The sequence below is a fragment of the Erythrolamprus reginae genome, chromosome 2 (assembly GCF_031021105.1).
Source record: "Erythrolamprus reginae isolate rEryReg1 chromosome 2, rEryReg1.hap1, whole genome shotgun sequence".
NCBI classification, from domain to species: Eukaryota; Metazoa; Chordata; class Lepidosauria; order Squamata; family Dipsadidae; genus Erythrolamprus; species Erythrolamprus reginae.
This window is the reverse complement of record NC_091951.1, coordinates 273,138,985-273,159,175: the sequence shown is the minus strand read 5'-3', so window position 1 is coordinate 273,159,175 and position 20,191 is coordinate 273,138,985. Positions and strand designations below refer to the sequence as shown.

At 39.7% G+C, this 20,191-nt stretch overlaps 1 protein-coding gene across 1 annotated transcript in view; it reads left to right on the top strand.

Annotated features, from left to right (window-relative positions):
* The window catches only part of TRPM3 (transient receptor potential cation channel subfamily M member 3), an 87,217-nt gene extending 67,518 nt beyond the window's left edge, over positions 1 to 19,699 (top strand). The window contains exons 17-19 of the mRNA XM_070736890.1: positions 11,173 to 11,372; positions 15,529 to 15,661; positions 18,253 to 19,699. Of these exons, the coding sequence (XP_070592991.1) occupies positions 11,173 to 11,372; positions 15,529 to 15,661; positions 18,253 to 19,699 (1,780 nt within the window). The remainder of the gene's footprint in view (positions 1 to 11,172; positions 11,373 to 15,528; positions 15,662 to 18,252) is intronic.
* Positions 19,700 to 20,191: the final 492 nt, after the last annotated feature.

Below are 20,191 nucleotides of genomic sequence, written 5' to 3'. Positions count from 1 at the left end.
ATTTAACTTTGAAAAATATTTAGAAAAGAAGATCGTTGAACCCCCATATTCCAAACTAAGGTAGACAGGCCCCACCAGGATTGAGAGTTTGATGGCTTTTCTTACTTACCAGTACTTGGATCAGTGGTGGGTTCCTCCCAGTTTAGTCCGGTTCTATGGAAGCAGTAGTAATTTGGCAGCCTTGGTTGCTAGAACCGGCAATGACCCAGGCCTGCCACACCCTTGAATCGGCTCTCTCAACAGCGCCATAAGTGCTGCCATCTTGTTTTCTGCTTCTCTAGCACTATGCATGTGCCTGTGTTCCCACAAAATGTGCACAAAGCATCAAGGAGTGAACCAGCAGCGAAGAAAAACAGAACCCACTCCTGGCTCAGACCTATGTGTTCACTGCTGTCCCAGGGTCCCATAGCCATCTGGAGCATAAGAGGGCAAACTCTCATCTTCTTCTTACCTGGAAAGATTCTGTTAGACAAGTTCGTCACTGATTTTTTGGTCTTTGCCAATGCATAGTTTCCACTTCTCCAGAGATGTCTTAGTTCACCAATGCCTCTCTCAGAAATTACACCGATGGAACTGTCTTCTCCCTTTTTTCTATTTGCACCAGACAGATTTGCCCATCTAGGATCAAAAGTAACCTGAGCTTCAGTATCTTTATTAATTTTTTTTTGGGGGGGGGTACCTCCGGAACTGCCTGCTACCGCATGAATCCCAGCGGCCGATAAGGTCCCACAGAGTTTCTCTGGGTCCCGTTGACTAAACAATGTTGTCTGGCGGGCCCCAGGGGGTGGCCCCGGCCCTCTGGAATCAACTCCCCCCGGAGATTAGAACTGCTCCCACCCTCCTTGTCTTCCGTAAACTACTTAAGACCCACCTATACCACCAGGCATGGAGGATTTGAGACATCTTTCCCCCAGGCTTATTATAATTTATGTTTGGTATGTATGTGCTGTTTAGTTTTTAATTATGATAGGGTTTTAGTTTTTTAATATTAGATTTGTGCCATTATAATATTGTTTTTATCATTGTTTTGAGCCGCCCCGAGTCTTCGGAGAGGGGCGGCATACAAATCTAATCTATTATTATTATTATTATTATTATTATTATTATTATTATTATTATTATTATTTTGTGAGCCAACATTTTTCTTATGCATTCTTTGATATGAAACGAGCCTGCACCTGCTAAACATTCTTTCACTTCTTGAACAGATTAATTTATTGGATGTTTTCTTGTTACACAAATTTCTCCTTATTCACTGCTATATTGGGAACGTGTGAGAAAATAACCAGGGGTAGGAGAGGAATAGCATTCCTTGCACCGGTGACACTTCCTTAAAGTAGCAAACTCATCTGCAGTATTGGTGAGGAAATGTAGTTGCCGTTTGGGTGAACAAAAATAGTCAAAGTCATCCCAAATTAAAACTTCAGCTAATTAATAAGAAGGCATATTTTCTAAACTATATCAGCATAATAAAACTATGCCATTTTGTCCTCTGTTTTTTTCAAACAGCTGGTGACACAAAATAAAGTAAAATGTCTGCTCTGTTGCCCATAAATCTTACCTACCTGCTTACATTTGATTCTAGAATACTGTTAAATATCCCAAAGTGGACTAAAATAAGGCAGCAACAAAAAAAACTATTGTGATTCTACATATATTACTCATATATAATATATTCACCAAATGTTTCTTTGTAAAATGTTCTCTCATTTGATATAGAAACATAGAAGACTGACGGCAGAAAAAGACCTCATGGTTCATCTAGTCTACCCTTATACTATTTCCTGTATTTTATCTTACAATGGATATATGTTTATCCCAGGCATGTTTAAATTCAGTTACTGTGGATTTACCAACCACGTCTGCTGGACGTTTGTTCCAAGGATCTACTACTCTTTCAGTAAAATAATATTTTCTCATGTTGCTTTTGATCTTTCCCCCAACTAACTTCAGATTGTGTCCCCTTGTTCTTGTGTTCACTTTCCTATTAAAAACACTTCCCTCCTGAACCTTATTTAACCCTTTAACATATTTAAATGTTTCGATCATGTCCCCCCTTTTCCTTCTGTCCTCCAGACTATACAGATTGAGTTCATTAAGTCTTTCCTGATACGTTTTATGCTTAAGACCTTCCACCATTCTTGTAGCCCGTCTTTGGACCTGTTCAATTTTGTTAATATCTTTTTGTAGGTGAGGTCTCCAGAACTGAACACAGTACTCCAAATGTGGTCTCACCAGCGCTCTATATAAGGGGATCACAATCTCCCTCTTCCTGCTTGTTATACCTCTAGCTATGCAGCCAAGCATCCTACTTGCTTTTCCTACCGCGCGACCACAATGCTCACCCATTTTGAGACTGTCAGAAATCACTACCCCTAAATCCTTCTCTTCTGAAGTTTTTGCTAACACAGAACTGCCAATGCAATACTCAGATTGAGGATTCCTTTTCCCCAAGTGCATTATTTTACATTTGGAAACATTAAACTGCAGTTTCCATTGCTTTGACCATTTATCTAGTAAAGCTAAATCATTTACCATATTACAGACCCCTCCAGGAATACCAACCCTATTGCACACTTTAGAGTCATCGGCAAATAGGCAAACCTTCCCTACCAAACCTTCTCCTATGTCACTAACAAACATATTAAAAAGAATAGGACCCAGAACAGACCCTTGTGGCACACCGCTTGTAACCTGTCTCTGCTCAGAATACTCGCCATTAACAATAACTCTGATGTCTACGCTTGAGCCAGCTTGAAATCCACTGAACTATCCAGGGATTAAGTTTTATTACTGATATATCTTAGTTGTTATTGTTAGTTGCAAAGTCATGTCTGAACCATCACAACTCCATGGACAATGTACCTCCAGGTCTTTCTGTCCTCTACCATCCCCCAAAGTCCACTCATGCCAACTGCTTCAGTGACTCCATCCAGCCATCTCATTCTCTGCCATCCCCTTCTTCTTTTGCCCTCAAACGTTCCCAGCATTAAGCTCTTCTCCAATGAGTCCTTCCTTCTAATTAGGTGGTAAGTATTTGAGTTTCATCTTCAGGATCTGACCTTTTAAATAACAGTCAGAGTTGATCTTCTCTAGGACAGACTTGTTTGTTCACCTTGCAGTCCCAAGGACTCGCAGGAGTCTTCTCCAGCACCATAGTTCAAAGGCCTCAATTTTTAGGCGCTCAGCCTTTCTTATGGTCCAACTTTCACTGCTATACATTGCAACTGGGAAAACCATAGCCTTGACTATATACCCTTTTGTTGGCAAGGGGATATCTCTACTTTTTAGTATGCTGTCTAGCTGTGCCATAGCTTCCCTCCCCAGGAGCAAGCGTCTTTTAATTTCTTGGCTGTAGTTCCAATCTGCAGTGATCTTGGAGGCCAGAAAAATAAAATCTGTCACTACCTCCATTTCTTCCCCATCTATTTGCCAGGAATTGAGAGGTCTGGGTACCATGATCTTAGTTTTCTTAATGCTGAGTTTCAAAACAGCTTTTGCATTCTTCTCCTTCACCCACATCAAAAGGCTCTTTAGTTTCTCTTCACTTTCTGCCATTAGAATGATATCTGCATATCTGAAGTTTATTTATTTATTTATTTATTAGATTTGTATGCCGCCCCTCTCCGGAGACTCAGAGCAGTTGTTGTTGCTATTTCTCCCAGCAATCTTAATTCCAACTTGTGATTCATCTAGTCCTGCCTTTCTCATGATGTGCTCTTCACATAAGTTAAATAGGCAGAGCAATAGTCTACAACCTTGCCGAATTTCTTTTCCAATTTTGAACCAATCAGTGGTTTCATGTCCAGTTCTCAATATTGCTTGTTGGCCCGCATATAGGTTTCTCAAGAGACGAATAAAATGGTCTGGTACTCCCATTTCTTTAAGAACTTACCACAACTTGATGTGATCCACACAATCAAAGACTTTAGCCTAATCAATGAAGCAGAAGTAGATGTTTTTCTGGAATTCCCTAGCTTGCATGCTTTCTCGCTTTATTCATTCATTCATTCATTCATTCATTCATTCATTCATTCATTCATTCATTCATTCGATTTTTATGCCGCCCTTCTCCTTAGACTCAGGGTGGCTTACAACATGTTAGCAATAGCATTTTTTAACAGAGCCAGCATATTTCCCTCACAATCCGGCTCCTCATTTTACCCACCTTGGAAGTATGGAAGGCTGAGTCAACCTTGTGATGAGATTTAAACTGCTGACCTACAGATCTACAGTCAGCTTCAGTGGCCTGCAGTACAGCACTCTATCTGCTGCGCCACCCTGGCTGTTTCTACATGATCCATCATATGTTGGCAATTTGCTCTCTTGTTCCTCTGCTTCTTCAAAATCCTGCCTATACATCTGGTAGCTCTCGATCTACCTACTGCTGGAGCCTAGCTTGTAGGATTTTGAGTACTGTATAACTTTACTAGCATGTGAAATGAGTGTAGTGGTGTGGTAGTTTGAACATTCTTTGGCATTGCCCTTCTTTAGAATTGGAATGTAAACTGACCTTTTCCAATCCTGTGGCCACTGTAGTGTTTTCCAAATTTGCTGGCATATTGAGTGTAGCATTTTTGCTGCATCATCTTTTAAGATTTTGAATAGCTCAACTGGAATACTGTCACCTCCACTAGCTTTGTTCTTGCTCAGACGTCCTAAGGACCACTTGACTTCACATTCCAGGGTGTCTGGCTCAAGGTCAGTGGCCACCGCATCATGGTTATCAGAAATGTTAAGGTCATTCTTGTATAATTCTGGGTCACCTCTTTTTAATCTCTTCTGCCTCTGTTAGGTTCCTGCACTTTTGATCTTTTATCATGCCCATATTTGCATGAAACATTCCCATCATATCTCCAATTGAAGAGGTCCTCCCTATTCTATTTCTTCTATTTCTTTGCACTGTTCATTTAAGAAGGCATTCTTATCTCTTCTAGCTATTTCCCTTTCTCCCTTGCCTTTTGTATCCCTTCTCTCCTCAGCTATTTGTAAAGCATCCTCAAAAAGCCATTTCGCTTTCTTGCATTTTTTTTCCTTTCGGATGGTTTTAGTTGCTACCTCTTGTACAAAGTTGTGAACCTCTGTCCATAGTTCTTCAGGCACTCTTGTCTATCAGATCTAATTCCTTAAATCTATTTGTCACCTCTACTGTATATTCATCAGGGATATCATTTAGTTCATACCTGAGTGGCCTTTTCTCTACTTTCTTCAATTTAAACCTAAATTTTGCAACAAGAAGCTCATGGTCTGAACAACAGTCAGCTCCTAGTCTTGTTTTTACTGACTGTATAGAGCTTCTCCGTCTTTGGCTGCAGAGCATAGAGTCAATCTGATTTCTGTGTTGACCATCTGGTGGCATCCATTTCTCTTGGGTTATTGGAAAGGACTGTTTGTTATGACGATAGTATTCTCTTGACAAAATTCTACCAGCCTGTGCCCTGCTTCATTTTGCACTCCAAGGCCAAACTTGCCTGTTATATATACAGTATATCCAGTAGTAGGATTCTAAAACCTGTTACTACCAGTTTGTGCACACACTCCTGCACATGCCCAAAAGCATACGCAGAAGCATCCCGGGTGGGTGGGCGGAGACTCCTGCTGCCTGTGCAGAATATATATTTAATTGGTAAAACTGTCTGCGTGCACACACCTTATTTATTTATTTATTTATTTGTTTGTTTGTTTATGCATTTATGCATTTATGTATGCATTTATTTATTTATGCATTTTTTTTATTTATTTATCCATCCATCCATCCATTTATTTATTTATTTTATTTATTTATTTATTTATTTATTTTTATTTATTTATTTATTTATTTATTTAATTTATTTTATCTATTTATTTATTGGATTTGTATGCCGCCCCTCTCCAGAGACTCGGGGTGGCTAACAGCAATAATAAAACATCATATAATAATAATCCAATACTAAAAACAGTTACAACCCCATTATTATAAAAACCAAACATACATACAGACATACCATGCATAAAATTGTAAAGGCCTAGGGGGAAAGACTATCTCAATTCCCCCATGCCTGGCGGCAGAGGTGGGTTTTAAGCAGCTTACGAAAGGCAAGGAGGGTGGGGGCAATTCTAATCTCTGGGGGGAGTTGGTTCCAGAGGGCTGGGGCCGCCACAGAGAAGGCTCTTCCCCTGGGTCCCGCCAAGCGACATTGTTTAGTTGACGGGACCCAGAGAAGACCCACCTCTCGCTTGTGCTCTCGCTCTCTTGCTCTCCTGGCCAAAAGAGCATCCGCCACCAAAAGAGCAGCTCTCAGCTGGGAGAGAGAGCGCATGCAAGCAAGAGGCAGGTTTTACCAACTCCCTCCACTGCATTATTGCACACATCCCGCGGAACAAGTTTGGCTCTTCTGGACTTCGCTTCCGGTGACATTTTGAAACTCGCTCCTGCCTGCGAGGAGGAGGTGAGGCAGGGATCAAGGCTCCAGAGCTGCTGCAGTGGGATTGGGGAAAGCCCCAGTCCCCCTATCGCCAGCACAATGCGGAAAGACGCAGAAGTGCCCTTCCTCTGGCTCTGTGGGTGACTTTCTCAACAGGCTCTTAAATGGGAGCCCCATGCGCTGAGGGCAGCCACCGGACAAGGGAGTGGCCGCATCTGTTGCCCTCGAGTGGGCTTGGCCCGGGGCAGCAGTGGCAAGAGGGAGACTAGACAGCTAGAGAAAGAGAGACATCAGCTTTACTGGCAAGGTGTGGGGTGCGAGGCAGCAGGTGAGCAAGAGTGGGCAGCGAGCAAAGTGCCTCGGTAAGGGCATGGGGGTACGTGCGGCATGTCCCCCCTTCCCCTCAAAGTAGTTGGGGGAGTTATTTGGGGTGGGGTTATTTTAGCCAATGAGCTAAAAAAAACCAATTGGTCATAATATCGGGACATGTCATATTACGGGACATGTGGGGCCGAGAGGCAAAAAGGAAGCTATATGCTCCTTCCATATACCAGGGTGACTCGACAAACAAATCACATATAACCCTTCCCTGGTACAAGCTAATACAGGAAGCAAGCCTGTAGCCTAGAGACTAAGGCCACTGCCTTACAAGGCAGAGCCCCAGGTTCAAATCGCAGTAAGGGTGTTGCTACCTGATGAGGGCAAATAAGCCCAAAATAGATCTATAGTAGTCTCCCTTACTTTTCATTATCAGCCAAAATATGTTACACACACACACATATGCACAAACACACATACATACATACACATACATACTAGGATATACTATATAACATACTATATACTATATAACATAGATATACGTTATTTATATATCCTAGTTACCAAAAAGCAAATGGATGTATAAATAATATTTCACACAGATGTTTTATTAGCACATTTAAGAGAGTTAAATTTCAAAGCACATAGTAAAGTACCTAGAATTTGACAGAAATCCCAAACTTTTAAATAATTGTCGCAAGACTGGTATTAAAGCATCTATCAACAAAAAATTATTTGCAATAGCAAACAATATAAGTTTAGAGTTTAGAGTACGTTGATCATGGGTATCTTTTGCAGAGAGTAGATGTCCAGAAATTTCTAAGGTTTTGAAATGCAATATGTTCTGCAATCATTTCTTTTTAAAATTTATTTTCTTTCCCCTACTCTCACCCTATTTTTCCTCAGCTCCTTGTGGCCAAAATGAAACGAGAGAAGATGGTAAAATAATTCAGCTTCCTCCTTGCAAAACAGGAGCATGGATCGTTCCTGCCATAATGGCTTGCTATCTTTTGGTTGCAAACATCCTTCTGGTGAACTTACTGATAGCAGTTTTTAAGTGAGTTGGTAAAATATTATATATTTCTCTTCCATCCACAGCAGCCATGCCAAACTTTTTAGTACTTATCACTAGTGTTGGGCGAACCCAACGAAGTTCAGGTTCGGGTTCGGCACCCGAATTTTTATAAAAGTTCGGGTTCAGCACCTGAACTCGAACCTGAACTTTTGCCGAACTTTTGAGTTCGGCACTTGGGAAAGCGCCAGAAAGCGCCGCCGGCCAGCTGTCACCTTTCGGAACAGTCGGGGCGCTTCCCGGCATTCTCCTGAACCTGAACCCGAACCCGAACTTTTGCTGAACTTCAGCCGGCCAGGAAGGACGTCTCAGTGATGTCAAATCTCCGCCCCTGGAATCTCCTCGTGGGATTCCCCACCTCCTTTTTCGCCTCCCGACTGGCCGACAGCTCCCCGGCTGTTCTGGGAAGTGCCGCCACCCAGCTGTCACCTTCAGAAACAGCCGGGGCGCTTCTCGGCAGTCTCCCGAATGCCGAACCTGGAAGTTCGGCAAACGTTCGGGTTCAGGAGAGCACTGGGAAGCGCCCCGGCTGTTTCTGAAGGTGACAGCTGGGCGGCGGCGCTTCCTGGTGCTCTCCCAAACCCGAACTTTTGCAAAAATTCGGGTTCGGGTTCGGGAGCCCGAACCGTGCAAAGTTCAGTACGAGCCCGAACTTTGCAGGTTCAGTTCGCCCAACACTACTTGTCACCGGACTTAAAGTATATACCAACAGAAATTATTTGCAATTGTAAAAAAATATAAATATTCCATGACAGAGTTTTAGAGGACATAATCATGAGTATCTTTTGCAGAGGGTATATGTCCAGAGATTTCTGCAATTTTGAAATATAGGTGATTGCAGTGGTGTTACAATGATCAAAACTAATCAAACACAATTAATTTAGTACCCTTGTAACTTTGAATAACTAGCCACTGAACAAGTCATCATTAACTGCATTCTATCCCAAATGTGTTTTTCAAGAAGCAATTGGAATTTCTGGTTTTTCTTTGAAGACACTATGCTTCTCATTTAAGAAGCTTCTTCAGTTGAAGAGGTTTCTTAGATTAGAAGTGAAACGTGTTCAAAGAAAAATCTGAAAGTCCAGTTGCTTCTTGAAAAGGTACCTTTGAGACAATCATGACCTGGATGACTGCGAATCTCCATAGATATTAACCGCTAACTACTTTTCCTGTGATTGTACAGCTATTTCTATAGGCACTATGTATGTTTTGGCAAAGATGTAGTGGTTTAAAGAGTTTTAGACAGAGGCTACATTTTTGCACTCTGAATAAACTTTGCTCAGTCCTACAGCGCAAGAACAACCAGTTATAGAAATAAACATATAGTATAAAAGTTGTGATTGTATTACAGGGGAATTCGCTGTAATTGAAAACTTGGATGCGTTTCATATTCAATAAGGTTTAAATTTATAAACTGATAAAAATAGATGGAACTATATTATACTTTAGTATAAGAAGAGTCTGTATTTTAGGGTAAAATTTAATCTTCCAAGCTAGAGCTGATGTGAAAAACAAATAAAGATTTCCAAGTTATGTTATTTTTAAATATATACCTGAAGGTAGCTTTAAGTTTGATCAAAGTCAAAAAGTGCTCTAAAGAGGCAATTAACCCTTGCTCCTTAGTCCATTTTTCTTTTCAGTTATTTTGGATATATCAAAGCAGAGCAGATTGAATTTTAAAAAATAACCTTTATGGAACACTTCTTCAAATATATATGCCTCAATCAACTAATATCAGGAAGTATTTCCTGTACTATTTCTTATCCTAGACTTCTATGCCGCCCTAGTCCTTTGTGATTGGGCGGCATAGAAGTCGAATAAATAATAATAAATAATAATAATAATTTTCTACCTGAAGGTGTTGACATATTTAAGATATCCTGAGATATGGATTCATTAAGGTAATCTCCTTCCTCCCTATCCGTTGTTTAATTAAAGATAAAACTTAAAGGCTGATACAAAGTTCAGCAATTTTTAGACAGAGATGCAAGGCCAATATTAGCAGCCAAAATAATTTGGCAATTACTGAATAACTATATCCCTCCAACAGTGCCAAGAGTTTTCATACAGTAAGCCTGCAAAGGACACCTGGTTTACTTGACCGGGACATTTAAATACTGAGTTGCATTCACTATCTGTTCTGTCTGGGTCACTCCAGAAGCCAAGACCAACCCAAAAAGAGAAGCCAGACACACCGGTAAAAGGCAAAGGCAGTTTATAAAATTCAAGAAAAACACAGGTAACAGAAAATGTCCTTACAAACAGGAAAACGCTGTATCTTCAAATATATCCACGAAGGCAAAAGTCCATGCAGCAATACAGGATTCTTGCTGCCAAGACGAGGCTGTAGATAGCAGACCTACACCTCCCACAGGTCTTCCAAACTGCTGGGCCACAAGCCAGGAACAGAGACGTCGAGCACAAAACAGGTCACCGTAACTCCAACGGATAACACTCCACATGGCTTCAAGGGCTTGCCTGCCTTTTAAACCCTGCTAAGGAGGACCACACCCAAGCCCAGCTGTTCCTAATTCAGTGCTGATAATACTTCTTTAATTGCTCCTTTCTTTGATCTGAACGTCTCTGCCGCATGTCAATGATGGCTTGTGCTTCATCACCTAATGACTCCAAGCTACTGGCTGGGGAGAGCCCCCCCCGGGCTCTCCTGCTGTTCTCCTTCGTCCCATTCCTGACTTTCCCCTCCCCCGTCCGACTGCTCAGCCCCCTCCTCTTCGCTGTCATCCTCCTCCGGGCATGGAGCCAGCACAGACACAGCGGGTCCCTGAGCAGCCTCAGGCTGAACCACAACACTATCTATCTCAGTAGTGAGGATCAGTCTTCTACTGGATGCCATTAAACAAGATAGTCACCTTACGATTTTTCCCCAAATCTGAATTTAACAACATTTTAGTGCTTTTACTTGCACTTGAGGTCATCTGACTGTCTTGGTGAAGTGGGAAAGAATGGAGATGGTGGTAGTGGTATTGCATCCATGCTTTTGAATTAACCTAAGACGATGGACAGTGTTAATCAAAGGAAAATCTTGGAAACTGGTTCTTATAGCAGTTACATTTAAATACCCAAGTTAATGGTTATTTCTTTTAGAAGTAGACTATCTCCTAATATTTTTATGCAAAAATAAAAAAATGTTGTAGATGAGTCAAATAAACTGTATAGCAATGTAAATATAACAGAAACTGTTATAAATAGTCCATCAAAAAGACTGTCGGGATTGACTACAGATGCTATCGGTATATATACTCTCTAAAATGTATTGTTTCTCAATGTGTAGAACAGATCCCGATGTTACATATGTAGACAAAAATATTCAGCTGTTTTATCAAAAGCCTGTTCCTTTTTCTATTCCTATTTCAGCAACACATTCTTTGAGGTTAAGTCCATATCAAACCAGGTATGGAAGTTTCAGAGATATCAACTTATTATGACTTTCCATGAAAAACCAGTCTTACCCCCTCCGCTAATCATCTTCAGTCACATGACCATGATATTTCAGCACATTTGCTGTAGATGGCGGAAACACGACAGCGATCCAGATGAAGCAGACTATGGGCTCAGTAAGTGTCATAGGATTTGTGCAGAATTACTTGGACAAAGCCACTATGTTTCGTGAGGGCACTGGCATCACTTAGATGCAGGGTCATCCATGAGCAAACAACAATTTCAGCTGAGGAACACACAATAGGGTGGTTTTGTAGTACAGCAGCCTTTGGGATATGTACATTTGGAAACATTCCTTAGTGATAGCCTACAAAGTAAGTTTTGGAAATCTAAGGCTGAAAGCCAATCTGTAGGAAGCTGCATCCATCCATCATACCTTTGAAGGTAAGCAACATTCTGCAAAGAACAGAAAAAGAGTAAGGCACAGTAAGCAAAAGAAATTAAAAGCAAATGATAAAAAGAAGGATACTTAATTAAGTCTCATTTCCACCATTGCTCACTACAACTCTTCCACATCTTTATATATAGTGGTACCTCACTTACAAACTTAATTCGTTCCATGACCGGGTTCTTAAGTAGAAAAGTTTGTAAGAAGAAGCAATTTTTCCCATAGAAATCAATGTAAAAGCAAATATTGGAAAAACCACAGGGAGGGTGGAAGCCCTGTTTCCTCCAAGGAGATTCCTAGAGAGGCCCCATGGAGGCTCCTCCTTGCCTTTTCCGGCCCTATTTCCTCCAAGGAGATTCCTAGAGAAGCCCAAAGAGGCTTCTCCCTGCCTTGTTCGTAAGTGAAAAATGGTTCGTGAGAAGAGGGGGGGGGGATCTCAGTTTGTATCCAGAAAAGTTCATAAGTATAGGTATTCGTAGGTAGAGATACCACTGTACTTGCAAAGTATGGTTGCAGCATCCATTAATCATCAATTCCATCCAGTCACCTCAGTTTTCTTCTTCTTCTCAATACTTTTATTTTATATCATCATTTTGCAATTTATTCATTCTCTCTGTGACCAAATTGTTTGGACTCTTGAGTAACAATATAACTTCACCTGCATTGAAATACACAAATACTCATGATCCTAGCCAATACATTTCTAATGTAACTACCAACTTTCCAGTGATGGGTTGCTACTGGTGTGGTAGGCTGCTGTGCACTAGTAGTGGCTGCCAGATTGTGCAATTTGCACACAACTGCCCCATTTGTTTGTTTGTTTGTTCGTTCGTTCATCCATCCATCCATCCATCCATTCATCCATCCATTCATTCATTCATTCATTCATTTATTTATTTATTTATTTATTAGATTTGTATGCCTCCCCTCTCCATAGACTCGGGGCGGCTCACAACAATAACAAAGACAATGTAAAAACAAATCCAATAATTTAAAAAACACTAAGAAAACTATTATTAAAAGCAAACATACACACAATCATACCATTGCCAGCCCTTTGGGCATTGCCATCTTTTTTCTTTAATTTTTGGTATTTTTTGCTTCCTGCAAATGCACAGAAGTAAAATCTCACAAGGAGATGCTCGCACATGTGAGATATTGACACATGCGAAAGCAAAATATCGCCAAATTCTCACGCACGCACGCACCTGTCCCGTCATGACATTTTGGCTCGTTTTTTGTTTCCTGCACATGCGCTGTAGCAAAATCACGCTGGGGATGTGCAGCGTGAATCTTCATGCTACATGTGCAACGCATGGATAGCAGCAGGTAAGAGTAATCTGCCCCTGCACCTTTCCATATGTATTTATCTATAAATACTTTAAACAATATCAGGAGCATCATGTATATTTGTTTTGCCCTGGATTAGGCCTATTTAGTGTATCATAAGCTTTGTATATAAACAAATATACAATAAACATCTTACATTTCCAGTTTTCTTCGTGTTCTGTACACCTCTTGACCAATATAAAACCATGCTGCACTAAACAAATTTTGCTCATTGCCTCCTTATATTCTCTCAATCAGATTCTATCACTTTTTCAAGTATCCTTAACAATTTAATTCTTAAATCATTTTTGCATTAACCTTTGCTACAGTTCTCTATGCGTTTCCTATGAGAATAAAAGCATATCAAACATGAGGCATATGAGCTCTTTTCACACATACACATTTACACTGCATCGCTACTTAATAAGCAAATTGCATCCATATTTTAGCATTTCTGTTGTTACATGTATGCAGTGCTATCATTTTTCACACCACTTGTGATTTCCTTTTCATCAGTTATTTCTTAAAACAGTCATTTCAGCTTTAATTAATATTACTGTACAAATCTCTCAAATAGCATTCCCCCACTCCAGTTTTCATCACTTTTGATTAAATATAATTTCACAGTTTGATAAACAAAATATGTCTCTTCTCACTTCTCCAAAAAAACCTTTTTTTTAATGTCCAATGCTCAAGAGTTTTTGTATCCCAAAGTTACTCAGTTTGTTCCTCGAGATAGTCCAAAAGTGGAATTTTAATAAGTCCTTCTACCACTTTAGTCGTATATCAAAACTTTCAGGGTGTTTTTAGCAATAAAGTTTTTCTTATTCCAATGTTTAAATCACCAAAAGTCAAATCTTTCCAGGATTTGGAGAATATATTGTACCTTCCTTAGACAGCAGATTTCTTAAATCAGATTTCAATCTTAAACATTCTTATCCAATTTTATAAATATAAATATAAATAATGTATTAACTTTTTATGTAAATAGCTTCAGCATTTTAAAATGCCTAGCCCAAGTCAATGCCTGTACAATTAGAAAATCCAGATTTCTATATTTTTATCAAGTTTTCTATTTTCTTCCATTCTGTTCCGTTCTGTTGTAAAGTTTTAAAGTTTTGCTCAAAGTGTTGAACTGTATCCACTTTATAGATAACTGAGATTCTCTTTTCTGAATATTCTTTTGGGGTTACACTTTCAATAAAAAAGATTCTTCTCACCTAGTTCCAACATTGTTCACCAAATCTACTCCAGCACTCTTCTTAGATGTTAAGTTGTCTCCAGTTCTCTGGCAGTCCTTACACTGCCTCTTCTCCTCGCCGTGGCACAGAGGAAGAAGAAAACACCCTGGAGTTCTGCAGGAGAGTTGTGCTCTCCCCTGTGACCTCACAGGACACACCCCTTTGCTTCGCCACCCCTACAAGGTGGCTTTGGCTCCTTTCAGAGCCCACAATGATGGAAAAGTCATCACAGAGACGGAGAGCTCCATTTCCTTGCAACTGGTATTTCCGCAATGTCACTTCCTATCTACGATCTAATTCTCATAGTGAAAAAACCTTGTACAAATTGGGCTCTACAATGGTATGAACAACAATGAATACCACCAACTCCACTTGCAGTCACTTTGCTACTAACTGTCTATCTGAAGTCCTGTCAATACCTATAGAAACGTACACCTCCCAATATCCTTCATGATGGGACAATATAGACCACTGTTTTTCAACCAGTGTGCCATGGCACACTAGTGTGCCGTGAGACATGGTCAGGTGTGCCGCGAAGAAGGAAGCTCTCTTGCAACTTTTTGCTGAGAGAGAGAAAGAGACTGGGAGAGAGAGAAAGCAAGAGAGAGAGAAAGCAAGAGAGAGAAAAGGAGAGGAAGGGAGAGAGAGAGAGAGAGAAATGAGCAAAAAGGGGAGGAGAAAAGAGAAATGAGAAAATGATTGAGACAGAGAATGAGAGGAAAGAGAGAGAAACATAAGAGAGAGAAGTGACTCTTGATTTAAAGCATATGATAAAAAGCACCCAAAGAATAAGAGAGAGAAAACCCCCAGCCCTCACCTGTTTTTGGAAATGGTTCAAGAGTGTGTATACACACACACACACACAAGGGGGGAGGAGACAGGGATGGAAAAAGAGAGGAGAGTGTCTTAGAGTGTCATTTTGTGTCATTTTGGTTGGTGGTGTGCCCCAGAATTTTGTAAATGTAAAAAATGTGCCGCGGCTCAAAAAAGGTTGAAAATCACTGATATAGACATTCTCCTATCTTTGAGATTGTAGAGGGTCAGAAGAAGAAAAAATGATGGAATAAAATATCGGAGCTCATACTATTTCAGTAAGTCTGATATAAATTGGGAAATGTATGGCAGGTGGGAGTTAGGCCACAAATTTGGGAAAGTGGTAGAAGAGCTACAAATCTGAAACTCATCAAATGATCTACTTATGAAGTTACATATAGTGGGAGAGTCCAGTTGTACAAATTATAATATAGGCAGTACTCTATACTTACAGCTAATTAGTTATTGACTGTTGTTTATTGCCTTGTATGTCTCCTATAGAACTTTTTATAACAGACGATGAACTGAAGAAGGTTCATGATTTTGAAGAACAGTGCATAGAAGAATATTTCAGAGAGAAAGATGATAGGTTTAATTCTTCCAATGATGAGAGAATCCGTATAACTTCTGAAAGGTGCACAACATTTTGTTTGGTTTTGTAGATATTGTATGTTTTGAAAATTGTAATCATAGAATTTTTCATTTTACTGTTCTAAAACAAAAAGAGTTTTTTAAAAGTTCCACAATATTTTGTTGGCTGCAAACTATTAATAGTCAAAAGATGGTAAACTTATTTTGGAATTGTTATAAAAGTGGTATTTATTTATTTATTTATTTATTTATTTATTTATTTATTTATTTATTTATTTATTTATTTATTTATTTATTTATTTATTTATTTATTTATTTATTTATTTATTTATTTATTTATTTATTTATTTATTTATTTATTTATTTATTTATTTATTTATTTATTTATTTATTTATTTATTTATTTATTTATTTATTTATTTATTTATTTATTTATTTATTTATTTATTTATTTATTTATTTATTTATTTATTTATTTATTTATTTATTTATTTATTTATTTATTTATTTATTTATTTATTTAAGAAACCACAAAAATTAAGCATATTTCTAAGTAAAAATCCTTAGGTTAGATTACTTGGTTAAGTCTGGCTAACATAGAGACCTCAGTCATCAGTAGAATATAAAATCTAAAAAAATAACTAGAATACAAAAAGTTTAGTTGCTATGTGTTAAGTTGCTATTTGTCAAGTCTTTCTTTATCCTATTATCAAATTGGGAAAGGCATGAAATACATTGGAGGAAAAGGCTGTTTTTGACTCCAATGCAAGTGACACCCAAACCTCCCTCCCCCCACCCTTATGCATGGCAGAATCCTTCAGAAGAAAGATCTCTGCAACCTGTAGTGGGTTCTAAATCCTGTCCTGGGTGAATGGGCAGAGCTTCTCGCTGCCACCACCAGTTCGCCAAACCAGGAGCAATCCACCGCTGTCTGCAACCCCAAAATTTGTTATATTAGTGCTACAAGCTATACATCAAGGAAGCATCTGATTGGGCCTTTGGTGTTATCCAACTCTGGTATTCCCTATGCCCATCCCACTTTTTTCTCTTTCTCCTTTTCTTGATGAATTGGAAATCATCTCTGATTTATTGGCTAAAACACTAGGTTGTGTGAAGTCTGCTTTTATAAATAGGTCTTAGAAGCCATAATGCAAATTGAGGTCTTATTTCACAAGTCTCTTAGTTTCTATTTAAACAGCCAGGCAAGAGATTGGTTGGTTTAAAATTAGAGAAAAAAATAGAGAAAAGTTAATAAAGCATACAATAATTATATGTGAAATAATTACTTTTGAATATACAGTACTCATAATATAACTGAGGGCTGAGAATATCATGACACTCTAAATTTATTTCTCCAGGGATCACTTGTTGCCATCATATTCATTTGACAAGAATTAGGCACTTTTCCAATTTCCTGACAGCTTTCAAAATCTGCATAGCTGTGCAATTTTGGCAGTTTAATAAATCAATTGCCACTTTCTATAGATTTGATAATTACTTAGGAGATTGCCACATAAAACCCATAAAATGGAAATATTTCTATACCAGAAATCAGGTTTTTTTTCTCTTTGTACATGTGAACCTGCATAACATACAGAAGATCGGTAAATCTCATGTTTACACATTTTAAATCTATAAATAATTTATACAGAACAGCTCTGAAAGTCTATATTTTAAGACACGTACATGTTTATTTTTTTAAAGGGATATCGATGCATCTCAGTAGCAAAATGCAAGTTCTTGTTTAAATATGTGTTGATAAAATTATTGAGGGGATAAGCAGTAAATGGAATTATGATTCCAGTTACCCAGTAGCCTATTTTTAATTGTTTACTTTTAAAAGGAGGATAAACTTTTTTAGTGTGCATATCAGTATATTAATGGCATACTATTGACATTATTATCAATTTTCCTGGTTAAGTAAATTGGTCTAGAAATAACCAAGCTAACCTGCTTGCCCAACTGGATGTCCAGAATGCAGCCGCGAGACTTGTCATGGGTACACTTCAGTAGGCCCATATAACACCTACGCTCCGCGAGCTGCACTGGCTTACTAGTTGTCTCCGGGCACAATTCAAGGTGTTGGTTATTACCTCTAAAGCCTTACATGGCTCAGGATCAGACTATTTACGGGAACACCTCTTGCCACATACCTCCCAGAGACCAATAAGAACACACAGAGTTGGCCTCCTCCGGGTCTCATCAATAAAGCAATGCAGGTTGGCGGGACCACAGGGGAGGGCCTTCTCAGTGGCCACCCCAGCTTCCCCTGATGTCTGTACTGCTCCCACCCTACTGGCCTTCCATAAGGCCACGAAGACCTGGCTTTGCCGGCAGGCCTGGGGGACCATGAACTAACAACTGACAGGGCCACACTGTATGAATGGTATATATGTATGGGATCATGACTGTTTTATATTAACTGGGTTTCTTTTAATATGGGATTTTACATAGTTTAGATGATATTCGACTTCTTTTTATTGTTTTGTATTTATTTGTATTTCTATTTATATTATTATTGTAAGCCGCTCTGAGTGCTTCAGGATTGGGCAGCATAGAAGTCGAATGAAGGAATGAAGGAATAAATAAATAAATGTTATCAAAACATTTCCCCCCTCTCTTTTCTTCCTGCAGAGTAGAGAATATGGCAATGCGATTAGAGGAAGTGAATGAACGAGAGCATTGCATGAAGGCCTCGCTTCAGACTGTAGATATACGGCTTGCTCAGCTGGAAGATATGATTGGCCGAATGGCCACAGCACTGGACAAAATCACTGGCGTGGACAAAGGAGAGGCCAGTAAGATACGGTCTCGGACATCTTCCGACTGTACGGACACAGCTTACATTGTGAGGCAAAGTAGCTTCAACAGCCAGGAAGGGAACACATACAAACTTCAAGAGAGTATTGATCCCACGGGGGAAGAATCGACATCCCCCACCTCTCCAACGTTAACGCCTCGGCTGCGAAGTCACTCCTTCTATGCGATGAATGTGAAGGAGAAGGGTGGGCTTGAGAAATTTGAAAGTATTTTGAAAGAACGGTCTCTGGGCCTTCACCGTGCCACTAGCTCTCACTCAGTCTCAAAGGAATCCAAAGTTTCGTTAATGCCTGTAAGCACTTTATCTATTGCTCCAGATTCTCGGAGGCCTTCCTCTTGCATTGATATCTATGTGTCTGCCATGGACGAGCTGCAGTCGGGGATAGAGCCCCTGGATAGTTCAATGAACATCCTTGGGACCGGAGACCCCAGTCTTCAAGCTCAGATAACTTCCAGCGTTCTCTCGAGTAGTGCTTATGTCAGTGGTACCTCTGGCGATAGAATCTCAAGCAGAAGTATTGAGTATGAAGAGCCTTCCTCACTAGAAACGAGGGTGTTTTCTTCAGATTATTCCCAAATCACAGACAGCCAAAACCCCTGGGAATTGGATCCCCCTTTATATCATACCTTAGAGCGTTCTAAAAGTAGTCGATACCTGGCTACAAGCCCCTTTATTATAGAAGAGGCACCTATAGTAAAATCTCATAGTTTTATGTTCTCTCCTTCCCGGAGTTATTTCAGCAGCCTTGGAGTCCCGGTCAAAACAGCAGAGTACACTAGCATCACCGACTGCATTGATACAAGGTGTGTCAGTGCTCCTCAAACCATTGCAGAAAGGTCTAGTTTTCCTGGGGTCCATGGAGATAAGATGGATGACTTGGGGTGCTGCCATCCAGAGAGGGAAGCAGAACTAAGTCACCCAGGTTCCGACAACGAGGACGCTGAAGCCAAAGACAAAAAAGCAGTTTCCTTGTCATCTCAAGATAGCAATACATCCAGGACCTTGTCTAACAACATTCTGCTTCCTAAAATAGAGCGGGCCAATAGTTATTCAGCAGATGAATCCAACTTACTCTATGTCCACACACGGAAAAGCTACTCCATCAGTGACAAACTTGATAGGCAGCGCAATGCGGCCAGCCTTCGAAATACGTTTCAGAGGAGCAAGTCATCCAAACCAGAAGGTACAGGAGACACTTTGTCCATGAGAAGACTTTCTAGAACAGGTGCATTCCGGAGCTTTGAGAGCAAATATTGCTAGAGATGACATCTGCTCTTTGGTCCTTCTCTCTGAGCAGGATGAAGTAACCTCAGATTATGATATGTCAGCAGAAAGCTGACTTCTACCACCAGATGAAGTAGCCCTCTTTAATCTCAGTGCCAGCCACCAGGATTCTGCCTCTTGATTTAGTTGGCATTTGCACTTAATAGGGTGTGGGATGGGTGGGAGGGAAGATTTTAAAGACACTATTTTTTAAAAAAAGCTTTACGACATCGTGCATAAATGGGTAAATAGTTTGAGGAATCTGCCTTTCGAAATAGAAATAGATTTTTTTTTAAATAAGAAGCAAAATAACATCTGAAGTGGGTGTTTTAATTATGTTGTTGTTTACATCAGTACCTTTGGGATAACCTAGGAAGCAGTATCTTTAAATTACAATATAGAAGACAAACCTATCGAGCCCCACTTTTCACTCTCATGGTTCACACGTTTTTTCTCTTTTTTTGTACTGACAACTTGTAGTGCCACAAA